The sequence below is a fragment of the Hyperoodon ampullatus genome (assembly GCF_949752795.1).
Source record: "Hyperoodon ampullatus genome assembly, chromosome: 4".
Lineage (NCBI taxonomy): Eukaryota > Metazoa > Chordata > Mammalia > Artiodactyla > Ziphiidae > Hyperoodon > Hyperoodon ampullatus.
Window position 1 is genome coordinate 30333956 of NC_136917.1, and position 23087 is coordinate 30357042.

A 23087-nucleotide genomic window follows, 5' to 3' on the forward strand; every position below is an offset into this window, starting at 1 on the left:
CCATATCTGTAAAACAAGGATAATGATCATAATTATTTTGCAGGATTGTTGCAAGGATTCCATGATACCTCTCATATAAATATGATATATATATTTTTTAATTTAAAAATAAATTCCCTTTATTCACCATTTTAATCATTTCTGACCTGACTTAAATGTGGCCACATGCGTGCTAGCAAAAGCATCCACAAATATTGAGGCAGAATAGCCTCCAAAAATCTATAATTTTTAGATACAAAGGAATTAATGACACTGAGTAAAATTATAGCCAGGGTCTTACACCTACATTTTAGAGCCCATAGATAACATGTGACTCATTTCTACCTTTTTCAAATGCAGAGAAAAATTTAGAGTCATTCAGAAAGAATCAAAGGTTTATATTGGGGATTCGATTAATATAACTCACTACATGAATAGAATCAAGAACAAAATACACATGATCGTCCTGTACAGGTCTTTAAAATCACTTAATGAAAGTCAACATCCATTCCTGATTCAATAAAATGAGCAAATACAAAAACTTTTCAAGAAGCTAGGAATACAAAGAAACATTTAAATTGATAAAAACATTTCTATAAGTTAGGAGTTTGGGATTAACATATACACCCTGCTGCATATAAAATAGATAACTGGGACTTCCTTGGTGGCTCAGTGGTTAAGGATCCACCTGCCAATACAGGGGACATGGCTTTGAGCCCTGGTCTGGGAAGATCCCACATGCTACGGAGCAACTAAGCCTGTGTGCCACAACTACTGAGCCTGTGCTCTAGAGCCCGCGAGCCACCACTACTGAGCCCGCGAGCCACAACTACTGAAGCCCACGTGCTTAAGCCCGTGCTCCACAACAAGAGGAGTCACCGCAATGAGAAGCCTGCGCACTGCAACGAAGAGTAGCCCCCACTCGCCACAACTAGAGAAAGCCCGTGTGCAGCAACGAAGACCCATGCAGCCAAAAATAAATAAATAAAAAATAAATAGATAACCAACAAGGACTTATTGTATAGCACAGGAAACCATATTCAATATCTTGTAATAACCTATAATGGAAAAGAATCTGAAAAAAAATATATATCCGAATCACACACACCATAGAAGTCCTGTTTAATTTTTAAATTAATTTTGATGAGCTGATCTCTCTATATAGAAAGAATAAAACTCATAGAAGCAGAGAATAGAAGGACAGGTACCAGGGGCTGGGGTGGAGGTAGGGAAATGAATGGGCAGACGTTGGTTAAAGGGTATAAAGTTGAAGTTACATAGGATGAGTCAGTCTAGAGGTCTAGGGTACAGGCGTGATGACTGTACTTAGTAACACTGTATTGAACACCGTAAATATGCTAAGAGAGTAGATTTCAACAGCATTCATCACACACAAAAACATGGTGACTATGGGAAGAGTTGATAAGTTTATTAGCTTGACTATAGTAATACTTTCACTATGAATAAACATATCAAATTGTCCTGTTGCACACCTTAAATATATACAATTTTTATTTAAAAATACATAAATTTAAAACAATATATAGACAGCGCTGGGAATGGAGCACGTGGCAGGAGCTCATGCTGGTTTCCACTGCATGCAAGGCAAAGCATTGAAGCTATAGTCAGGAAAACTGGCTCCAGATTCACACCATCCTGGAGTTAAATTTCAGCTCTTCTATGGACTTACTCATTTTGCTTTATTTGTTTGTTTATCTATCTATCTATTTGGATTTTTAAAAATTGAAGAATAGTTGATTTACAATGTGTTAGTTTCAAGTGTACAACAAAGTGATACAGTTATATATAGTGTGTATATATATATATGTATTCTTTTTCAGGTTCTTTTCCATTATAGGTTATTATAAGAGTATTGAATATAGATGCCTGTGCTATACAGTAGGTCCTTATTGTTTATCTATTTTGTATTCAGTAGTGTGTATCTGTAAATCCCAAACTCCTAATTTATCCCTCCCCTCACCTTTCCCCTTTGGTAAGCACAAGTATATTTTCTATGGCACAGACTTACCCTTCTTTTAAACTTTTTATTTTATATTGGAATATAGTTGATTAATAATGTTGTGTTAGTTTCAGGTGTACAGCATAGTGATTCAGTTATACATATACATGTATCTATTTTTTTCAAATTCTTTTCCCATTTAGGTTGTTACATAATATTGAGCAGAGTTCCCTGTGCGTATATATTTTTTTCTTTTTTTGGCCATGCTGCATGGCATGTGGGATCTTAGTTCCCTGACCAGGGATCAAACCTGTGGCCCCTGCAGTGGAAGCGTGGAGCCTTAACCACTGGACCGCCAGGGAAGTCCCAGCCACAGACTTATTCTTGCTGTTAATAATCTTGGGCAACTTTCCTTCCCTCTCTGAGCCTGCTTGCTCAGAGGTAAAATGGGCATTAAAAACTCATGGGGTTATCAAGAGAACGGAATAAGTCTGAGTGCCCAACCACGTGAAGTAGGCATCCCCAAAATGCAAATTTTGTTACTGTAGAATCACAGAATAGGGGTTAGTAAGTACCTGGGATTTGCCTGGAGAGCTTGTTAAAAATGTAGATTTTCAGGCCCTCACTGTCATCCATCCATCCAACAAATATCTATCAAGGGTCTATTCTAGATGCTGGATGTCCACCAAGAAACAAAACAATGGTCCTGCTCTCCTGAAACTGACATTTGATTTGGGGGAGATGAACAACAAAAGAAAGAAATGAAGCACAGTTGGAGGGGATAAAAAATGCCAGAGGAGGGGGGTTGCAATTTAAAATAGGGTGGTCAGAGGAGGCCTCATGGAGAAAGTGACCTTTGAGGAATGGCTTGAAGAAGGTGGCCAGGAACCTTGTGCACACTGGAGTATATGAGTTTGCCTGGGCTGCTGTAACAAAGTGCCACACACCTGGGAGCTTAAACAACAGAAATGTGTTCTCTCACAGTTCTGGAGGCTGGAAGTCCAGGTGTCAGCAGGTTTGGTTTCTTCTGAGGCCTCTCTCCTTGGCTTGCAGACAGCCACCTTCTCCCTGTGTCCTCACATGATCTTCCCTCTGTGCGCGTCTGTGTCCTAATCTCCTCTTCTTATAAGGACTCCAGTCAAATGGGTAAAATGATCCCATTTTACCTTAATTATCTCTTTAAAGGCCCTGTGTCCAAATATAATCACATCCTGAGGTCCCGAGGATTAGGATTTCAACACATGAGTTTTGGAGGGGACACCATTCAGTGTCCAAGCAGTCCATTCCAAGTAGAGGGAACAGCCAGTGCAAGGGTCCTGGGGCAGGTGTGTTGGAGGAACAGTGAGGAGACCCGTGTGTCTGGAGCAGAGTAAGTGAGGGGGAGAGAGGGAGGAGGGGAGGGCAGGGAGTGGACGGGGCAGGTCGTGCAGGACCTTGTGGACCATGGGGAGGACTTTGGCTTTTACCTGAAGGAGGGTGGAGCCCTGGAGGGCTGTGGGCAGAGGAGGGGTGGGACCTGACTCGGGTGTCCAGCAGAGTTTGACTGAGTAGTATGAGGGGATGAACCTGGAAGATGCACTTTTTAAAAACTGAGATATAATTCATATACTATAAAATTCTCCATTTTAAAGTGTACAGTCCAGTGGTTTTTAATATATTCACAAAGTTGTGCAACCTTCACCACTGTCTAATTCTAGAACATTTTCATCACCCCCAAAAGAAATCCCATATCCAGGGAGTTCCCTGGTGATCCAGTGGTTAGGACTCGGAGCTTTCACTGCCGTGGCCGGGGTTCAGTCCCTGGTCAGGGAACTAAGATGCTGCAAGCCTCGTGGCACGGCCAAAAAAAAAAAAAAAGGAAAAGAAAGAAATCCTGCATCCATTAAGCATTCTTCCCACTCCCTAGCTCCTGGCAACCACTAACTTACTTTCTGTCTCTAAGGATTTGCCTATTCAGGACGTTTCATATAAATGGGATCATACACTATGTGGCCTTCTGTGACTGGCTTCTTTAACTGAGCATGATGTCTTCAAGATTCATTCACACAGTGGCATGAAACAGTACTTTGTTCCTTTCTATGGCTGAGTAATATTCCATTGTTTGGATTTGCCTGGTCTGGACATTTCATATGAAAGCAGTCACACAATATGTGGCTTTGCAAGGTACATTTTAGCCAGCTCTCCTGATGAATATGCTTCAGGAATCTTGGTCCACGCGGAGTTCCTTGAGAGTGCTGGGGGCCATGGGAGAGGCCAGCTCCGCATGCTGGGGGAGGCTGGTGGTGCGGAGGTTGGTTATAATCATTTAGAATCTGAGAGACGTTAGAGACAGTTGATCCCATTGGGACATTTGATGAGCTGATGATGGGCAAATGCAAGGACATGAGGGCTTGTTTACATCAGAACCCACCACCCCAAAGCCAGAATGACATCTTGTATGTTTAACTGAGATATCACCTAGAATCTTTTGGTTGCAAATCACAACCCAAACTGGTTTAAACAAAAAAAGAATGTGTTGGCTCATGAAATTGAAAAGTTCAAGGATATTTCTTTTTTTTTTGATTAAAAAAAAATGGAAGTATGGTTAATTTACAATGTTGTGTTAGTTTCAAGTGTACAGCAAGGTGATTCAGTTATACATACATACATACATATATATGTATGTATATGTGTATGTATGTATAACACAACATTGTAAATCAACTATACTCCAGTAAAAATTAATTAAAAAAATAAATAAAATGGTTAATGGTTAAACTTTTTTATTGTGGTAAACTATACATAATTTTTATCATTATATATATAAGTAAAATGATATAAATATGTTTTATAATTATAAATAAAATTTTATATAAAGATATATGACTGATATATGTAAATAAAATGATAATATTTGTCATTTTAACTTCAATATATATATGTGTGTATATATATATATATATATATATATATATATATACTTTTTCAGATTCTTTCCCATTATAGGTTATTACAAGACATTGAATATAGTTCCCTGTGCTATATGGTAGATCCTTGTCAGGGATATTTCATATAAATGAAACGACACAACATGTGACCTTTTGTGTCTGACTTCTTTCACGGAGCATCATGTTTTTGAGGACCATCCCCTTCGCAGCGTATATCAGTGCTTCACGCCTTTTTGTGGCTGAATTGTATTCTACTGTTTGGCTGCGCCTCATTTTGTGTATCCAGTATCAACTGATGGACATAGGTAAATGCATAGAGACAGAGAGCAGGTGAGTGGTTTCCAGGGAGAAGGGAGGAGAGCGAGGAATGCAAAGTGACTGCATCACTTAATGCATAGTTTCCTTTTGGGTGATAAATTGTCTTGAAACTAGACAGGGTGATGATTGCACAATATTGTGAATGTATTACATGCCACTGAGGTGTACATTTTAAAATGATTAATGGTTATAAAATAGATAACCAATAAGAACCTACTGTATAGCACAGGGAACTCTACTCAGTACTCTGTAATGACCTATATGGGAAAAGAATCTAGAAAAGAGTGGATATATGTATATGTATAATTGATTCATTTTGCTGTACAGCAGAAACTACCACAACATTGTAAATCAAGTATACTCCAATAAAAATTAATTAAAAAGATAAGGGCTTCCCTGGTGGCGCAGTGGTTGAGAGTCCGCCTGCCGATGCAGGGGATACGGGTTCGTGCCCCGGTCTGGGAAGATCCCACATGCCGCGGAGCAGCTGGGCCCGTGAGCCATGGCCGCTGAGCCTGCGCGTCCGGAGCCTGTGCTCTGCAACGGGAGTGGCCACAACAGTGAGAGGCCCGCATACCGCAAAAAAAAAAAAAAAAAAAAAAAAATAAATAAATAAATAAATAAATAAATAAAATGGTTAATGGTTAAATTTTCTTATTGTGGTAAACTATACATAATATTTATCATTATATATATAAAATAATATAAATATATTTTATAATTATAAATAAAATTTTATATAAAATACATAACTAATTTATATATAAATAAAATGATAATATTTGTCATTTTAACCATTTGTAAGTGTACAATTCAGTGGCGTTTAATACATTCACAATGTCATGTAACTGTTACCACTATATCCAAAACTTTTTCATCTTCCCCAACAGAAACTCTGTCCCCTTTAAACACTAACTCCCTATTCGTCTCCCTCAGCCCCTGTTACCCACCACCATACTTTCTGTCTCTATGGGTGTGCCTATTCTAGGGACCTCATGTAGTTGGTATCATACAATATTCATCTTTCTGTGTCTGGCTTATTTCACTTAGCCTAGTTTTCAAGGTTTATCTGTGTTGTAGTATAAATCAAAATTTCATTCCTTTTTAATGGCTGAGTAACATTCCAAATGTATGTATACACCACATTTTGTTATCTGTTAATGGTTAACTTTATATCTTATGAATTTTACCTCAATAAAAAAAAGATTCAGGGGTATACTGGCTTCAGGTACAGCTTGATCTTTACTCGGTGGGGGGGCTGTGCCTTCTTTTTCCTCTTCTGTGCCAGTCCCCAAGCCAGATGGCCAAGGGTCAGCTTCTCCCCTGTCCCATTATGTTTTGTCCATTCTCATTTATCTCTCCACAGTTCCTGTGCCTCAAGAATATCCGCACCTTCCTGTCTACCTGCTATGAGAAGTTTGGCCTCAAGCGGAGTGAGCTCTTTGAGGCCTTTGACCTCTTTGATGTGCAGGATTTCGGGAAGGTGAGCTGGGACTGAGCTGCCTGTGAGCTGGACACCGAGAGCCCAAAGATGGGGTTTCAATTCATTTCCATGAACGTCTACACTGGGCAAGCCAAAGGCTACTGGGGAAGGACTGATGGGGCAGACCAAGCTGTACAACAGGTGCAAAGAGCATGGCTTAGGACATGTGGAACTGAGTTTGAGTCCTTGCTCCACCAGTTGCTGTGTGACCTCAGATATGTGGCCACATCTCTCTGAGCCTTAAGTCCCTTGTCTAATTTGGAAGTAATATCACTCCATCCTCTCTGAGTGATTATGAGGATTGAATAGAACAAGGGGTTCAAGTGGTGGGTGCTCAGTTAAAGGAATGCTGACATGCTGAGGTTGGGGAATGGGAAGGTGGGAAAATCCCAAATTAGGCTCCCAGGGGCATGGGGTCTAACCTCAAGGTCGGGTGCTTGGAGGCTGTGTTCTGGCATGCGGGTGGGCAAGGGGCTTGCTGAGCAGCCTCGGCCCTTGTCACAGGTCATCTACACTCTGTCTGCTCTGTCCTGGACCCCAATTGCCCAGAACAAGGGGATCATGTGAGTAACTATCTGAGCCGACAGCTCTGGACCCATTTGGCCCCAATCCTCCTCCTCCTGGAAGCTCCCTCCCCACCTCGCCCTCTGGCCTCTGGCTCACACCATCCTGGCTCCCCCAGGCCTTTCCCCACTGAGGAGGAGAGTGTGGGTGATGAGGACATCTACAGTGGCCTGTCCGACCAGATCGAGTGAGTGTCTGGGACCACGACCCTGCCCCGGGGGGTCTGAGGGGACCAAGACCCTGCCCTGGGGTATGAGGGGATCAGCATCCTGCTCTGAGTGTCTGAGGGGACATGGCTCTGCCCCAGGGGGTCTGAGGAGACGGGACCCTGCCCTGTAGCGTCTGAGGGGCCGAGGACCCTGCCCCAGGGGATCAGAAGGGTCCCTGGTCTGGGGGAAGCCCCTGGCCCTGCCTGACTCCGCCTCCGCAGCGACACGGTGGAGGAGGATGAGGACCTGTACGACTGCGTGGAGAACGAGGAGGCCGAGGGTGACGAGGTGTACGAGGACCTCATGCGCACGGAGCCGGTGCCCATGCCGGTGTGTGGGAGAGGAGGGTCGGGCGGGGCAGGCGCATGGGTGGGGCGCGGCCCCGGACACCCCAACACCGGCCTCTCCTCTCCGCTCTCAGCCCAAGATGACAGAGTATGACAAGCGGTGCTGCTGTCTGCGGGAGATCCAGCAGACGGAAGAGAAGTACACGGACACGCTGGGCTCCATCCAACAGGTGCGATGCTCAGTCCCCGCCCCTTCCATGCGCATGCGCGGAGCGGAGAGGCATCATCCGTCCCATGCGAGCCTGGGGCTCTTACCTGTCCCCGCTGCTTTGTATTTCTCTGTCTCTTCTCGTCTCTGGTCCTTCTGTGTCTCTCCCTACTTCTTCCTCTGTTTATCTCTCTCTCCTTCTGTGTCTCTTTATCCCTGTCTCTATCGTTTCCTGTATCCTCATCTCTGTCCGTCTATCTCTGTTACTGTCTCTCACTTTCTAGTTCCTCTTTGTCCTTTGGCCATTTCTTTTTTTTTTTTTTTTTTTTTTTGCGGTAGGCGGGCCTCTCACTGTTGTGGCCTCTCCCCTTGCGGAGCACAGGCTCCGGAGCACAGGCTCAGTGGCCATGGCTCACGGGCCCAGCCGCTCTGCGGCATGTGGGATCTTCCCAGACCGGGGCACGAACCCGTGTCCCCTGCATCGGCAGGCGGACTCTCAACCACTGCGCCACCAGGGAAGCCCTGGCCATTTCTTTTTTTAACCGTTTTATTGAGATTTAATCAATATACCATACATTTCACCCATTTAACATCTATAATTTAATGTTTTTTTTTTGTATATTCACAAAGGTGTACAACCGTCACCACAGTTTATTTTAACATTTTTATTGAAGTACAGTTGATTTACAATGTTGTGTACCACTGCTTAATTTTAGAACATTTTTTTCTTTCTTTTTTTTTTTTTGGTGGGGAGTGGGCGGGGGGCTGCACTGCGCGGCCTGTGGGACTTTAGTTCCCAGACCAGGGATTGAACCCAGGCCCTCGGCAGTGAGAGTGTGGAGTCCTAACCACTGGACCGCCAGGGAATTCCCAACTTTAGAATATTTTCATCATCCCCCAAAGAAACCCCATATCCCTTAGCCATCACCCCTTATATCCCCATTCTCCCCAGCCCCTGGCAACCACTAATCTACTTTCTGTCTCTATGGATTTACTTATTCTAGACATTTCATTTAAATGGACTCATACACTATGTGGTCTTTTGTGTCTCGCTTCTCTCACTGAACATCATGTTTTCAAGGTTCATCCACATTGTAGCGTGTGTCAGTGCTTCATTCCTTTTCATGGATGGACCACATTTTGTTATTCATTCATCCATTGACAGACATCTGGGTTCTGTCCACTTTGGGGCTATGATGACTAATTCTGCTCTGAACAATCTTGTACAGGTTTTTGTGTGGACTTTTTCCCCATCTCTCTTTTCTCTCCTTTTCTGTTTCTTTGCCTCTCTTTCTCTTTACACATTTCCCTCTCTAGCTCAGTCTCTGTGTTTCTGTTTGTCCCTTTCCGTCTCTGTCTCCTCCTCCCCGTCTCTCTGGGATTCCTTCATCCTCTCTCCTCCTTCATCCTTCATCCTTGTCTCCCCCCCACCCCCCGACAGCATTTTATGAAGCCCCTGCAGCGGTTCCTTAAACCTCAAGACGTTGAGATCATCTTCATCAACATTGAGGTGAACTGACCAATTCCCGCCCTCCTGGACTTCTGTCCAGTGGGGATGGTCTGCTGGCTTCGCCTGTCCCTGGAGTGTGGGGGGTGGAAGATGAATGACATAGGGGTGGGTGGATGACCCTTTTCCCAGCCGGCATCCCGAGCCCCAGGCTCCCGCCCCAGCCCTTACCCCTCTCTCCGAGTAGGACCTGCTTCGCGTGCACACCCACTTCCTAAAGGAGATGAAGGAAGCCCTGGCCAACCCCAGCGCACCCACCCTCTACCAGGTCTTCATCAAATACAAGGAGAGGTGAGACCCAGCTGGCCAGCCCAGACCTCTGGAGGTCACCCTGCCCTGAGTGGGCATTTGGGAGGCCCTACCCTCATAGACCACTGGACAGAGAGGGCTTTTCCTTCTTTGCTCGTGGGCAAGGGGCTGCCCATCTCTGGTTAAATTCCCAGCTCTTCCTCTTGAGAGCTGTGTGGCACTGGAAAGTCACTTAACCTCTCTGTGCTTCTGATTCCACATCTATAAAATCAGTGTGATCCAGGAACGTATCTCCTGGGGTTGTGGTGAGGACTGAGTAAATTGATGCTTAAAGTGCTTAACATGGGGCTTGACACACAGTAGGTGATCAATAAATGCTTATTAAATAAATGAACATTGAGCAGAGATGATACACCAGGTGCTCTGATAAGAGCTTCTTGTGCTTTATCTCATTTAATGCTATAATAACCCCACGTGTGTGTGTGGGGGGGGGGGCGTGCCATTGTTATGACCATTTTACAGACAGGGAGACTGAGGCTCAGCGTCATGCAGCTGGGAAGAGGTGGGGCTGGGACTGACACCCAGATCTGCCTGACCTTGGTGCCAGCTGCCATTCCCCGACCACCTGTCATCTTCCCGCAGGTTCCTCATCTATGGCCGCTACTGCAGCCAGGTGGAGTCGGCCAGCAAGCACCTGGACCGTGTGGCTACAGCCCGGGAGGATGTGCAGATGAAGCTGGAGGTGGGGGGATGGGCTACATCTTTGTGTGTGTGTGTGTGTGTGTGTGTGTGTGTGTCTCCCACTCCTTCCCAGGCTCCAGGGGCAGTAGAGAGGAAACCGAGCTGGAGATGGCATCCCTTTCTGTTGCAGCCCAACCAGAAGTTGGCCCGCTGAAGGTTTGGGGAGGGTGGTACTGACTAGCCAACTGGGAGAAATGGACCAGGAGGAGATGGACCAGAACGCTGAGCCCTAACCCCAGCTAAACCCTGACTCTGGGCTGAGCCCTGATGCCAGGCTGAGGTTCTGACCCTGATCTGAACTCTGAGGGCACACTGAACCCCAGCCAGAGCTCCAACCCTGGCTGTGCCCCAAGTCTGGGCTGAACTCCAACTTCACACAGAACCCCAATCCCAGCCAAGTCCTGATCCTGGGCTGAGCACTGATCCTGGACTGAACCCCAACCTGGACCCGTGTGTCTAGTGGGAGCACAGACGGGGCAGGGATGCTGAGGAATGGCTTGTGTGTGCCGTCCATCAGCTTCTTTGGTCTCCACAGTGGGGACCCTCCAGACCTGTCGATCTCCCCCTCTCCAGCTCCCCTCAGCTGAGGAATCCTGGACCTCTTCCCCAGGCAGCCTTCCAGCTGGGTCTTAAACCACCCCTCACCCCGTGGCATTCTTCCTTATTTCCCTGGGGGAGAGATGAAGCTTCAGGTTCTATAAAAATCCCCACCTGCCTCTACATCTCTCACTCACCTCTTTCTCCAATCTCCCAGGAATGTTCTCAGCGAGCGAACAATGGGAGGTTCACCTTACGGGACCTGCTGATGGTGCCCATGCAGCGGGTCCTCAAATATCACCTCCTTCTCCAGGTGCCCAAGGGGGCGCCCAGGCATGGGTTTGGCACATCGACCTCCCTGCAAGGGCTCCTGGGGGCTGGGCTCTCCTCTCTGGGTGGGGTCACCGGGGCCATGCCTCTAGGGACAGCAGAAGGATGAAGAAGGAGCTGGTGGGCCAGGCTTGTTTGGAAGGCTCCCCAGGATGAGAGGGCAGAGGCCCCGGGTGATATACGTCTCTGTGGGTCACGCAGGAGCTGGTGAAACACACGCAGGACACAACAGAGAAGGAGAACTTGCGGCTGGCCCTGGATGCCATGAGGGTGAGTGGTCACACACAGGGGTGATGGGGACACACAGACACATACGCATTCAAGTCAGTGAGTACTATCGAGGCACGGTCATACCCACGGGCCACCCCTGCCTCCACCGCACAGGGACACACCTGTCCGCCGAGTGAGTTATTCGCAGCGTCCCCCTCGGGGACAGTGACATCCTTCTGCCAGCCACTGCTGGGGGCTGACCCCCTGTCTCCGGCCAGGTGGGGGGGGCCCAGGCTCACCCCTCTCCCACCCCCAGGACCTGGCACAGTGCGTGAATGAGGTCAAGCGCGACAACGAGACGCTGAGGCAGATCACCAACTTCCAGCTGTCCATCGAGAACCTGGTGAGGGGGCGGAGTGGGCATGGCCAGGGGCGTGGCCACGTGGGGAGGGGCTTTGGTCTCCTGCGTGGCCTCTTACCAGACACCCTGTTTGCTGTGTAGGACCAGTCTCTGGCCCACTATGGCCGACCCAAGATCGATGGCGAGCTCAAGATCACTTCTGTGGAGCGGCGCTCCAAGATGGACAGGTGGGCGGAGCCAGCATGGATTTGGGGTGGAGCCTGGACAGGGGCGGGGCCAGGCTACTAGTTAGGCAGGTGGCCAGAGCCAACACGGATCTGGAGTGGAGTCTGGGCAGGGGCTTGGCCCTATTTCTAGACAGACAGGTGGGTGAGGCCACACAGACCAGTGGGTGGAGCCTAGATGGAGAGGCGGGGCAGAGCCAGCATGGATGCGTGGGTGAAGCCAAGAACGACAGGTGGCAGGACCTGTAAGGATCGCGTGGGTGAGGTAGGCATGGCCAAGTTGGCCACAGAGGAGGAAAAGGGCAGGAATCCTAGATGGACAGCAGGGTGGGGGGCCCGGAAAGTGGGGGGGGGGATCAGGCAGAGAGCTGGTGAGGACTTAAGGAGGAGCCCGACAGGGGCACCTGACCCAGCTGCTTCCAGGTATGCCTTCCTGCTCGACAAAGCTCTGCTCATCTGTAAGCGCCGAGGGGACACCTACGACCTCAAGGACTTTGTGAACCTGCACAGCTTCCAGGTTAGAGACGACTCCTCCGGAGAGCGGGACAACAAGAAGGTGAGGCTTGGAGGCTGTAACTGGGGAGCCTCAGTGCTGGGGAGCCTCAATGCAGCTTGAGCTCTCCACTTGGCCTTTGGAATGCAAGTGCGTGTGTTGTGTGATTTTAGATTTGTGAATGTGTTTTTGCTTCTCCTGGGCAGCCCTTTCCATGGTAACCCATGCATGGCTCTCCTGGGAGCAGACAGGCTGTAGTTGGCTTGACCCTTTTCTCCCCACAGTGGTAGGGTCAATGGGTGTGTGGTCCCACCCTCTTCCAAGCAGGTGCCTTCATTTTCAACCCTGCTTCCCTGCAGTGGACTCACATGTTCCTCCTGATTGAGGACCAAGGTGCCCAGGGCTATGAGCTGTTCTTCAAGACACGAGAACTGAAGAAGAAGTGGATGGAGCAGTTCGAGATGGCCATGTAAGACCCCCGCCTCCTCCAGCTTTCTATCCTCAAGAGGACTGTAGCATTTGAGTGCAGGATCTGGGAGGCAATTCTGTGCTGTCGTCTCATCTCTGTCATGGGACCATTCTGAATCTCAGTTTCCTCATCTGGGAAATGAGAGGGACAGTCTTTTAAGGCTGTCTGCATCACCAGAATGCCAAGTCTTCGTAAGCTTCAGTCACCAGCCTGAAAATCCTTCCTTCTTGTCTTCCTCCTCCTTCTTTTTCTTGAGGTGAAATTCACATAACAAAAACTTAGACTTTTTTTTTTTGGCTGTGCTGCACGGCTTGTGGGATCTTAGTTCCCCCACAGGGATCGAACCCAGGCCCTTGGCAGTGAAAGCACAGACTCCTAACCACTGGACCAGCAGAGAGTTCCCCAAACATAGCCATTTTAAAGTGTACATGTCAATGGCATTTAGTACATTCACAATGTGCGACCATCACCTTTATCCAGTTCCAGAACATTTTCATCCACCCCAAAGGAGACCCTGCAACCATTAAGTGATCACTCCCATTTCCCTTGCTCCCAGCCCCTGGCAACCACTAATCCGCTTTCTGTCTTCACCCATGTTCATTGCAGCACTATTCACAACAGCCAAAAGGTGGCAACAATGCAAACGTCCATCAATGGATGGATGGACAAACACAACAGGGCATATCCATGCAATGGAATAGTATTCAGCCATAAAAAAGAATGAGGTCTTGATCCATCCACACTGCAGCGTGTGTGGGTACTCCATTCCCTTTTATGACTGAATCCTGTTCCATTGCATGGAATTATCTTCCCTCACCAGCTCCAACATCTACCCCGAGAACTCCACTGCCAACGGACATGACTTCCAGATGTTTTCCTTTGAGGAGACCACGTCCTGCAAGGCTTGCCAGATGCTGCTGAGGTGGGAGTCTGGGAGGATGGACCTGGGTCCTGGGCTGGGTTGGCTCTTCCTCTTTGGGGGGGGCTCCCTGGCTGTCATGGCCCTGAGTTGGGAGGGGGGAGGCCCTCCTTTGACCTTTAGCTTCTCCATCTCTGTCCTGCTCTAAAGAGAACACAAAGGGGCCCTTTATGTTGTTGGTAAAACGATTGGCTGTGTTCATTCAACATCACTGGCTCTCTTCTTTATCTTCTCCCTGCATCCCAGAGGCACTTTCTATCAGGGCTACCGTTGCCAGCGGTGCCGGGCACCTGCACACAAGGAGTGTCTGGGGAGGGTCCCTCCATGTGGTCGACACGGGCAAGGTACCAGGAGACTGAATTTGGGAGGTGGGCTTGCTTCTGCATGGAGGGTGGGGGGTTCCCATTCTAACTAGTATTTCCTTTACCCTCTCATAGATTTTGCAGGAACTATGAAGAAGGTAAGACCCCCATGCTCCTTTCTGTGTGTGGAAAATCAGGGGGGTGGGTAGGGAAGGCAGGACCCGGGAGCCCTTGGCAGTGGGCATGGCTCTTTGCTGGGTGCTCAGATAAGGGCTGAGGAGCCCTCAGGCTGGGCACAGGTAGCGATACTTGCTGTCTTGGTCTCTCCCTCCAGGATAAGCCACATCGGCGGGCTCAAGACAAAAAGAGGAATGAGCTGGGTGAGTCAGCACGGGGCGCTGTGTGGGGCAGAAATAAATCTAGTCTGCCTCAGTGATGCTGGCCCAGGGGCAGATCTCAACAATTATATTAATGACCACATAATGCCCTGCTTATAAAGCATTTGTTCCAGTCCTAGAAACCCAAAAGGAATTTATAAATAACGAACTCAAATCCTTTACTAGCTTTGCTCAAACACTGTGAAGGGGATGCACGGAACATAAATCCCAAATTCCCAACTTATCCCTCCACCCCTCCCATTCACTTTTATTATTCACTGCCCCCCCGCTCCCCCTTTTTTTTTCTCGCTGACAAACTCCATCTGTAGTCTTAGCTGGCTGGGCATACCTCATCCCTTCTCCTACTGATTCTGTATCACAAAATCTTATCATAATGGAATAGTTTCAGCAAAGTGTAGTCCAACTGGATGGTTGCAGGAGATGCAGAGTTTGGCCAAGCCAGAATTCTTTTTAGCCCAATGCCAGTGGGGAAAGCCTGGATTTTGGTATATATTAATGATGTTTGTGAGATCACAGTTGTGATGGGTGATTTTTATTCAGCATCTACTGTATATATTGTGTGGGGCAAATGGTGCCAAAAAACAGTGTGCTTCCTGTCCTTCCAAAGCTCCCAGGCTGGTAGCAGGAGACAGACTTCGGCTAAGTCATTCCAGTTGAGGTGGGCGAAGTAGAGGGTTTTCCAGAGCATTCAACCAGGCGACCTGATGAATCTGAGCCTTCAGGGAGGGCTTCTCAAAGGAGGTGGCATTAAAGTGGACACTTGAGGGATAAGGAGTAGTCAGACAGATGAGGATGGCAGGAGTGTTCCAGGCAGAGGGAACAGCATGTACGAAGGCTAGGAAGCAGGACGGCAAGGCATTATTAAAGAACTCGGTGTGGCCGAGAAAAATAAACTCTTTGCTCATAGTCATACAGAGTCAGTGTAAAGATTCAGTTTCAGATCAATCTATCTATCATCTATCTATCTATCTATCTATCTATCTATCTATCTATCTATCTATGTAACCTGATACATAGATATCTAGCTGTAGTTCTCTATCTACAGCTAGATATAGATACATCAGTCTTATTTGTAATAGTCAAAAATTAGAAACAACTCAAATGTCCTCAATAGCAGGAACATATATATATATACACTATATATATAATATAATAATACATATGTATAAAATCAGCTTTATACAAAAATGTATATATCAGCTTTATTGGTCAAAAAACAGACAACCCAAATGTCCTCAATAGGAGGAAATATATATGAGTGTATGTGAGTGTGTGTGTGTGTGTGTGTATATATATATATATATATATATATTTAAACATAGCCAATACATATATGTTCATATATATGTACACATATATATACTTGCTCATATCCATTTTATATATATATAAATATATATATATAATTTTCTATTGAGATAGAAATATTTCTTTGTTGTTTTTTTTTGAAATATTTCTATTGAGATAGAAAATACATACCATAAAGTGTATAAAATGAATATATCTTAAATGTATGGCTCACTGAATTTCTACCCATGTAACCACCATTCAGATTAATGTATAGAACATTTCCATCATCGCAGAAAGTTTTACTGGATGGTGTTGGTCATACTCACTGCTAGTCCATTCTGCCTCCCAGAGGGAACCACTGTCTGACCTCTATCATCATAGATTAGTGTTGCCTGCCCTTGAACTTCGTACATATGAAATTGTATAGCATGGACTCAGTTACTGCATATTAGTGTGGTTGCCTGAAGCAGTCATTTGTTCTTTTTCGTTGCTTATTGTATTTTGTGCTGTTTATCCATCTTCTTGAGGACATTGGGTTTGTTGCCAATTTTTTTGGCTCCTGTGAAGAGAGCTGCTGTAAACATTCTTGTCTATGACTCTCTGGGACCTATGTTTTCATTTCTCTTGGTGATATATCAGGAGTGGAATTAGCTTTAATGGATACAGCCAAATAGTTTTCCAAAGTGGATTCCTACAGCCGTGTAGGAATGGGCTATGGGGTGGTGGCCACCCTCCCTGTTTCTGCCAAAAAAATTATTTAAAATATTTTCATATTAAAAACTTCTTCAAGAAAAAAAAAATAGAATCCAGAAATCCAGGTGACTTCCAGTTGCTCCATCCACATCCTCGCCACCACTTGGTATTTCCGTATTGTCTGTCTTTTTAATTTTCGCCATCTTGGTGAGTGGTGAGACTCAGGTTTGAAAGTCCCGGACTACCAGCCGTGCTGTATCACCACCTCCCCGCCCCTCCAGGCCTGCCCAAGATGGAGGTGTGCCAGGAGTACTATGGGCTGCCTCCACCCCCTGGAGCCATTGGACCTTTTCTACGCCTCAGCCCTGGAGACATTGTGGAACTCACCAAGGCCGAAGCCGAACAGAACTGGTGGGAGGTACAGGCTGGGGCTGTGGGAGTGATGGAGAAGGACCTGAGCGTGGGGTCAGGGTGTAGGTGACCTTGGGAATGGGATCATGGCACAACTGGACATGGCTGCTCTGGGGAGAGTGATGTCTATGGGGATTTTGGGGGCTGGCCTGGCCCTTCTGAGCTGGTGGTCTTCTCAGGAAGTTGATACTGATTGACACTTCTCTGGGCATCCAGGCCATGGAGAGATAGATGACCATGCGGAGTGGCCATTAGGTGAAAGATGGACACACACACACATGTTGGATGCCTGTAACTTCTCTGTCCATCTTTCCCTCCCATCTTCTTAGGGCAGGAATACGTCTACCAATGAAGTTGGCTGGTTTCCCTGTAACAGGGTCAAGCCCTACGTGCATGTGAGTGTCTCAAGTCTGGTTGGAGAGAGGGCAGGGGAGTTCAGAGAGGGTCCCGCGACTCTCTGCAGCGTTGGGGAGACACTCCTGAGGTCAGGAGGGGGCCGCCCATCATGGCAGGTCACTCCCTACCTCAGTGACTGAGCCCAGAGAGGAGTCCAGAAGGTTAGCCAACCTCTGCCTTCCTTCTGGGGCACCGAATGGAGTCCTCTACAGGGTCACTCCCCACCCCGTGCCTCCTTGCTCAGCTTTTGGGAACAGATCTGCCCACCACTCTGCCCGGCCCCTGTCCTTCTTCACCTGTTCCCTGCTCCCCTGATTCCCTCATCTTTTTAAAAAAAATTAACTAATTTATTATTTATTTTTGGCTGCATTGGGTCTTCATTGCTGCCCGCAGGCTTTCTCTAGTTGCAGCGAGTGGGGGCTACTCTTCGTTGTGGTGCACGGGCTGTAGGTGCGCGGGCTTCAGTAGTTGTAGCACGAGGGCTTCAGTAGTTGTGGCTCGCGGGCTCTAGAAGCGCAGGCTCAGTAGTTGTGGTGCACGGGCTTAGTTGCTCCGCGGCATGTGGGATCTTCCCGGACCAGGGTTCGAACCCGTGTCCCTGCATTGGCAGGCAGGTTCTTAACCACTGTGCCACCAGGGAAGCCCCTGATTCCCTCTTCCTGATGATTTCAGATCTTCCCCACTCTTCCCAAACCTTATCCTCCCTCATGACCCTGCTGCCTGCTTCACAGCCCTCATAGGAGCCTGCAGGGGGAAAGTCTCGTTTTTGTCGCTTTCATTTTATTTTATGTAATTTCAGGCTTCCAGAAAAGTCCTGAGAATAATGCAAAGAACTTCCATACATCCTTTACTCAGATTCACTACCTGTTAACATTGTGTCCCATTTACTCTACCATCTTTCTCTGCACAATTTATTTATTTAAAAATTGTCTATTATTTATTTTTCCTGAGATACTTCAAAGTAAGTTTACAGACGTATTTCTCCTTCATCTCTGAATATCTCCCAAGAACAGGAGCCTTCTCTTGTATAAACATAGCATGATTTTTAAAAACATGAAATTCAACAGGGACATTATACTATATATAAATTATTATATATAATATAAATCATTATATATTATGTAATCCAGAGTACATGTTTATACTTTTCCCAAAAATATCTTTGACTTTTTTTTTTTGGCTTGGGGTCATTTCTCTACTGTGGAGTTACATTATGAATTTCCAACTCCATCATTTCCTGTGAAGTTATTAGCAGGTATTCTATTGTAAAGAAGAACTGTCTCTTCTAATCTATATATCTATGTATTTATCTGTGTATCTGTGTATCAGTCAATCATCTTTGTATCTATGTATCTGTGTATCTATCAATCATCTGTCTATGTATCTCTGTATATATGTATCCACCTGTGTATCTGTGTATCTATCAATCATCTATATATCTATCTAATAATCATCTTTGTATTTATCTGTGTATCTGTGTATCTATGTATCTATCAATGAATCTTCTATGTGTCTAACTATGTATCTGTGTGTTATCTATCTCAGGAAATGTTCCTGGATTTTTATTTTAAAATTGTCCCACCCTTGACCAATGGGAGCCCCTTCAGGCTGGCTCTTCTGCCCTTTTGACATGTCCCCATCATTCTTTGAGCCCTTCCTTACTTTCTAGCACAATAGCAGACTTCTCTTGTACTTTTTCTGCCCCAATCTTGGAATCAACCATTTTCCCAAGGAGCCTGGGTCCTTTCATTGGAACATGGCATTCAGAAGCCAAGATCTGAACATCTCTCCAATTTCTGCCTACAAACATAGCTGCCTCTTTAAAGCTGATTCATTTGAGGGTGGACCGATTTCTCCCCCTGGATTCTGGGACTGTATTTCCAGTGAAGCGCACAGTGCCTGGTACTGTGCCCCCAATAAATGATAGTGGAAAAAATGAATGAATGAATGAATGAATGTAGTGCCCTGAAGCCTGTTGCATGCTGGACCCTTTGCCCTGAGTTTTGGTCTTTGTGTCCCCAGGGTCCCCCTCAGGACCTGTCTGTTCATCTCTGGTAAGTAGAACCACCTTTTTAATTTTCAACTTGGGGTGCTTTGGGGTGGATGCCTGGGCTGGGCATTGGGGTGGGGATGGGAGCTACAAACCAATCAGTTATTCATTCTTCAAACCTTGGGCATTAACTGCTGGCTCCAGCCCTATGCTGGCGGCTGCTGAGAGAACAAACAAAAGAAGTTCCCTGACTTTGGGACATTATGTTCTCACTGGAAGGAAAATGATGGTGATGATATAATGGCAGTTCCCTCTCCCCCCGCCACCTTTTCTTTGAGGACCTACTACTGATAGAGCAGTGAGGGATGGAAGTTTTCAGTGTTGCTTTGGAGCCCACTGACCTGGGTTCAAATTCTGACTCCAATATTATCCAGTTCTGTGACCTTTGGCCAGTAACTCAACTTCTCTGTGCTTCAGCTTTCCTCTCTGGAAAACAGATTAATAATATTTGCTTCATAAGGCTGTTAGGTGGTTTCCATGAGCCTAAAAAGTGCTTAGCTCTGTTCCTGGCACACAAAAAGCACTTTATTATCTGTTATTATTAGCACTCGCTGTTATGACTGCATTTCATGCATTCTAAAATACGCATTTTTCTCCCCCACGTTTTAACATCTCTGGCATTGGAATGACTCTTACAATTAGTGGTGTCTGAGTCTTCTGCCTAATTTTATGGGTAGTAATTTTTATTTCATAATTGCCCATGAAAGCACAGTGAATTTTACAATCATTGGCACCTTAGATTCGGACATGCTATGGTATTGTTTTTATGACCGTGTGTCAGCACTTCAAGGACACATTCAATTCTGGTAGTAACACTTTGAAGTACGTGTTATTCTTACTCCCTTTCTGCAAAGGAGGAAACCGAGGCTCAGATAGGATAAGTGATTTGTTCAGTATCACAAAGTGAGGAAGTGAAGGAGGTCGGATTCGAACCCAAGCTTGCCTGACTCCAAAGCCTAACCTTATTACACAAAGAGCATAATAACACACCCGTGTCGTGAATGCCTACCATGTATGAGGTGCACCAACTGCATTATTGCCATTTGTCAAAAATGTCCCTCTGTGATGGGCAGTTTTATCTCCTCTTTTCAGAAAAGGAAATTGGGGCTCAAAGTAGCAAACTCAGTTCCCGAGGTCACAGAGCAACTAGGTGGCAGAGCCAGGAATTAAACCGTGGTCACCTGAGGCTGTGCTCACCCTGCCCCTGCCCTGCCAGATGTTGTCACCAGGTCACCAGGGCCGGAACTGGATTGAGGAGAGTGAGACCCCGACTTTGGGTGCAACATTTAAGGGGGTGCCAAAAAACTCAGGCATCGAGATCCATACTATTTTAATGAAATATTTTTAAAAATCGAAAGCAAGGCAAAAAAATCTGTGATGAGCAAGATACCAGAACTGTAAATAAAGACACAGGATATGACAGGGCTGGGAGTAGGGAAAGGTGAATTGTGGGGAATCTGGCAACTGCAGAGTCAGATCTTGTCCTTATTTAAAATTTTGACATCTTGCTCATCACAGATTTTTTTGAATTTATTTTAAAAATTGAGGTGAAATTTACACGACATAAAATTAACCAAAGTGGCATTTATGTTAATATTTACATTTATATTACATATGCACATTTATAGATCATATAATTATGTATTATATAAAATTAATACATATTATGTTATATATTTATATTTATAGCATATATTTGTATTCATATTTATATATTATCTATATTATATATTATGTATAATTAACATAATTTATGTTATATTCACACTTATAAATATAGTCCTATTCACATTTACATGTTATCTGTAATTATATTGTATATAATTAATATATATTGTTACATATTTACATTTATAGCATAAACATATTTGTATTTATATATAATAAATAATTCATATTTTATATGATAAATGTATTGTCTATAGTTTGTATATATTTTTTATGTTATATATTTAAATTTATGGCACAAATGTATTCATATTCCTACATATATTATCTATAATTATATACTATATGATTAATATTTATATATGTTATGTATTTACATTTACAGCATAAGCACATTCATATTCATATTTATATATTATTTATAATTGTGTTATCTATAGTTATATTTTTATGTTTATATTTAAATTTATGCCATACGGGGCCTCCCTGGTGGCGCAGTGGTTGAGAGTCCGCCTGCCGATGCAGGGGATACGGGTTCGTGCCCCGGTCTGGGAGGATCCCATATGCCGCGGAGCGGCTGGGCCCGTGAGCCATGGCTGCTGAGCCTGCGCATCCGGAGCCTGTGCTCCGCAACGGGAGAGGCCACAACAGTGAGAGGCCCGCGTACCACAAAAAAAAAAAAAAAAAAAAAAAAAAAAAAAATTTATGCCATAAATATATTCATGCCCACATTGATATATCATATATAATTATATATTATCTATAATTAATATATGTTATTTATGTTATATATTTACATTTACAGCATAAAATATTCATAATCACATCTTTATTTATTTTTCACATCTATTGGGCTGGCCAAAAAATTCTTTCAGGTTTTTCCGTATAGACCCAAACGAACTTTATGGCCAGCCCAGTATATTTAATGGCATTTAGTACATTCACAATGGTGTGCAAGCAGCACCTCTATCTAGCTCCAAAACATTTTCATCAGCCCCCCAAAAAGAAACCCCATCACCTTAACAATCACCCCCATCCCCTTCCCCCAGCCCTTGACAATCACTAATGTACTTTCTGTCTCTATGGATTTGTCTGTTCTGGATGTTTCATATACATGGAATCATACAGTACATGCCCTTATGTGACTGGCTTCTCTCAGCATCATGTTTCCAAGGTTCAGCCACATTGTAGAATATATCAGTACTTCATTCCTTTTATGGATGTTTTTGCACTTTAAAAATACTGCATTAAAATACTACTTATTTTACTTATTATTATTTATCTTGATGCCTGAGTTTTTGGCTTGCCCTTTAAATTTTGTACCTGAGGCTGTGTCTCACTCTCCTCACCCTATTTCCGTCCTGGTGACCACAGAGATGGACAGACAGTGGACACTCGGTAAATACCTGTCCAGGCATGCCAAATTCCAAGTAAAAGAAAGAAAACCCAACAACTGTTTTTCTATACTCACAGTCTCAACAGTTCTAAAACCAAATGTGTGGGATTTTCTTCCTACATCAAACGATTCTCCAATTCTCCAGACACCAGCTTGGGTGTCCTACAATTCAATTCAATTCTGACACTGTTTGTCTGGAGTTAGCATCAGATCCCACAGATTAAGGGCTCAGTCCCACGAGACAATCCCCCACTTCAGATGACAATCACAAGCTCAGGTCACCTCTACTTCTGACCCATCGGCTATAAATGGGGGGTTCCCACAACCCCCACCTTGGGTTTGGTGATTTGCTAACACAAACTCACAGAACTTGGAGAAACAGTTTCCATACTAGAGTACCAGTTTATTATAAAAGGATTCAACTCAGGAACAGTCAGATCAGGAACAGTCAGATAGAAGAGATGCAGAGGGCAAGGTATGGGGAAAAGGGGCGGAGCTTCCACGCCCT

At 45.2% G+C, this 23087-nt stretch overlaps 1 protein-coding gene across 4 annotated transcripts in view; it reads left to right on the forward strand.

The window, feature by feature from the left end:
* The window catches only part of VAV1 (vav guanine nucleotide exchange factor 1), a gene marked incomplete at both ends in the record, with an annotated part of 56176 nt that overhangs the window by 24828 nt on the left and 8261 nt on the right, over positions 1-23087 (forward strand). For 2 of the 4 annotated variants that reach the window (XM_079703087.1, XM_079703090.1), the window contains 21 exons: positions 6551-6667; positions 7172-7230; positions 7350-7418; positions 7662-7770; positions 7862-7957; positions 9377-9445; positions 9630-9733; positions 10334-10433; positions 11187-11282; positions 11501-11569; positions 11826-11912; positions 12012-12097; positions 12518-12650; positions 12947-13056; positions 13877-13978; positions 14222-14319; positions 14413-14435; positions 14612-14657; positions 16940-17076; positions 17399-17464; positions 19488-19519. In XM_079703087.1, coding sequence (XP_079559213.1) covers positions 6551-6667; positions 7172-7230; positions 7350-7418; positions 7662-7770; positions 7862-7957; positions 9377-9445; positions 9630-9733; positions 10334-10433; positions 11187-11282; positions 11501-11569; positions 11826-11912; positions 12012-12097; positions 12518-12650; positions 12947-13056; positions 13877-13978; positions 14222-14319; positions 14413-14435; positions 14612-14657; positions 16940-17076; positions 17399-17464; positions 19488-19519 — 1808 coding nt within the window. The remainder of the gene's footprint in view (positions 1-6550; positions 6668-7171; positions 7231-7349; positions 7419-7661; positions 7771-7861; positions 7958-9376; positions 9446-9629; positions 9734-10333; positions 10434-11186; positions 11283-11500; positions 11570-11825; positions 11913-12011; positions 12098-12517; positions 12651-12946; positions 13057-13876; positions 13979-14221; positions 14320-14412; positions 14436-14611; positions 14658-16939; positions 17077-17398; positions 17465-19487; positions 19520-23087) is intronic. The other 2 variants (XM_079703088.1, XM_079703089.1) reach the window with 2 other exon arrangements.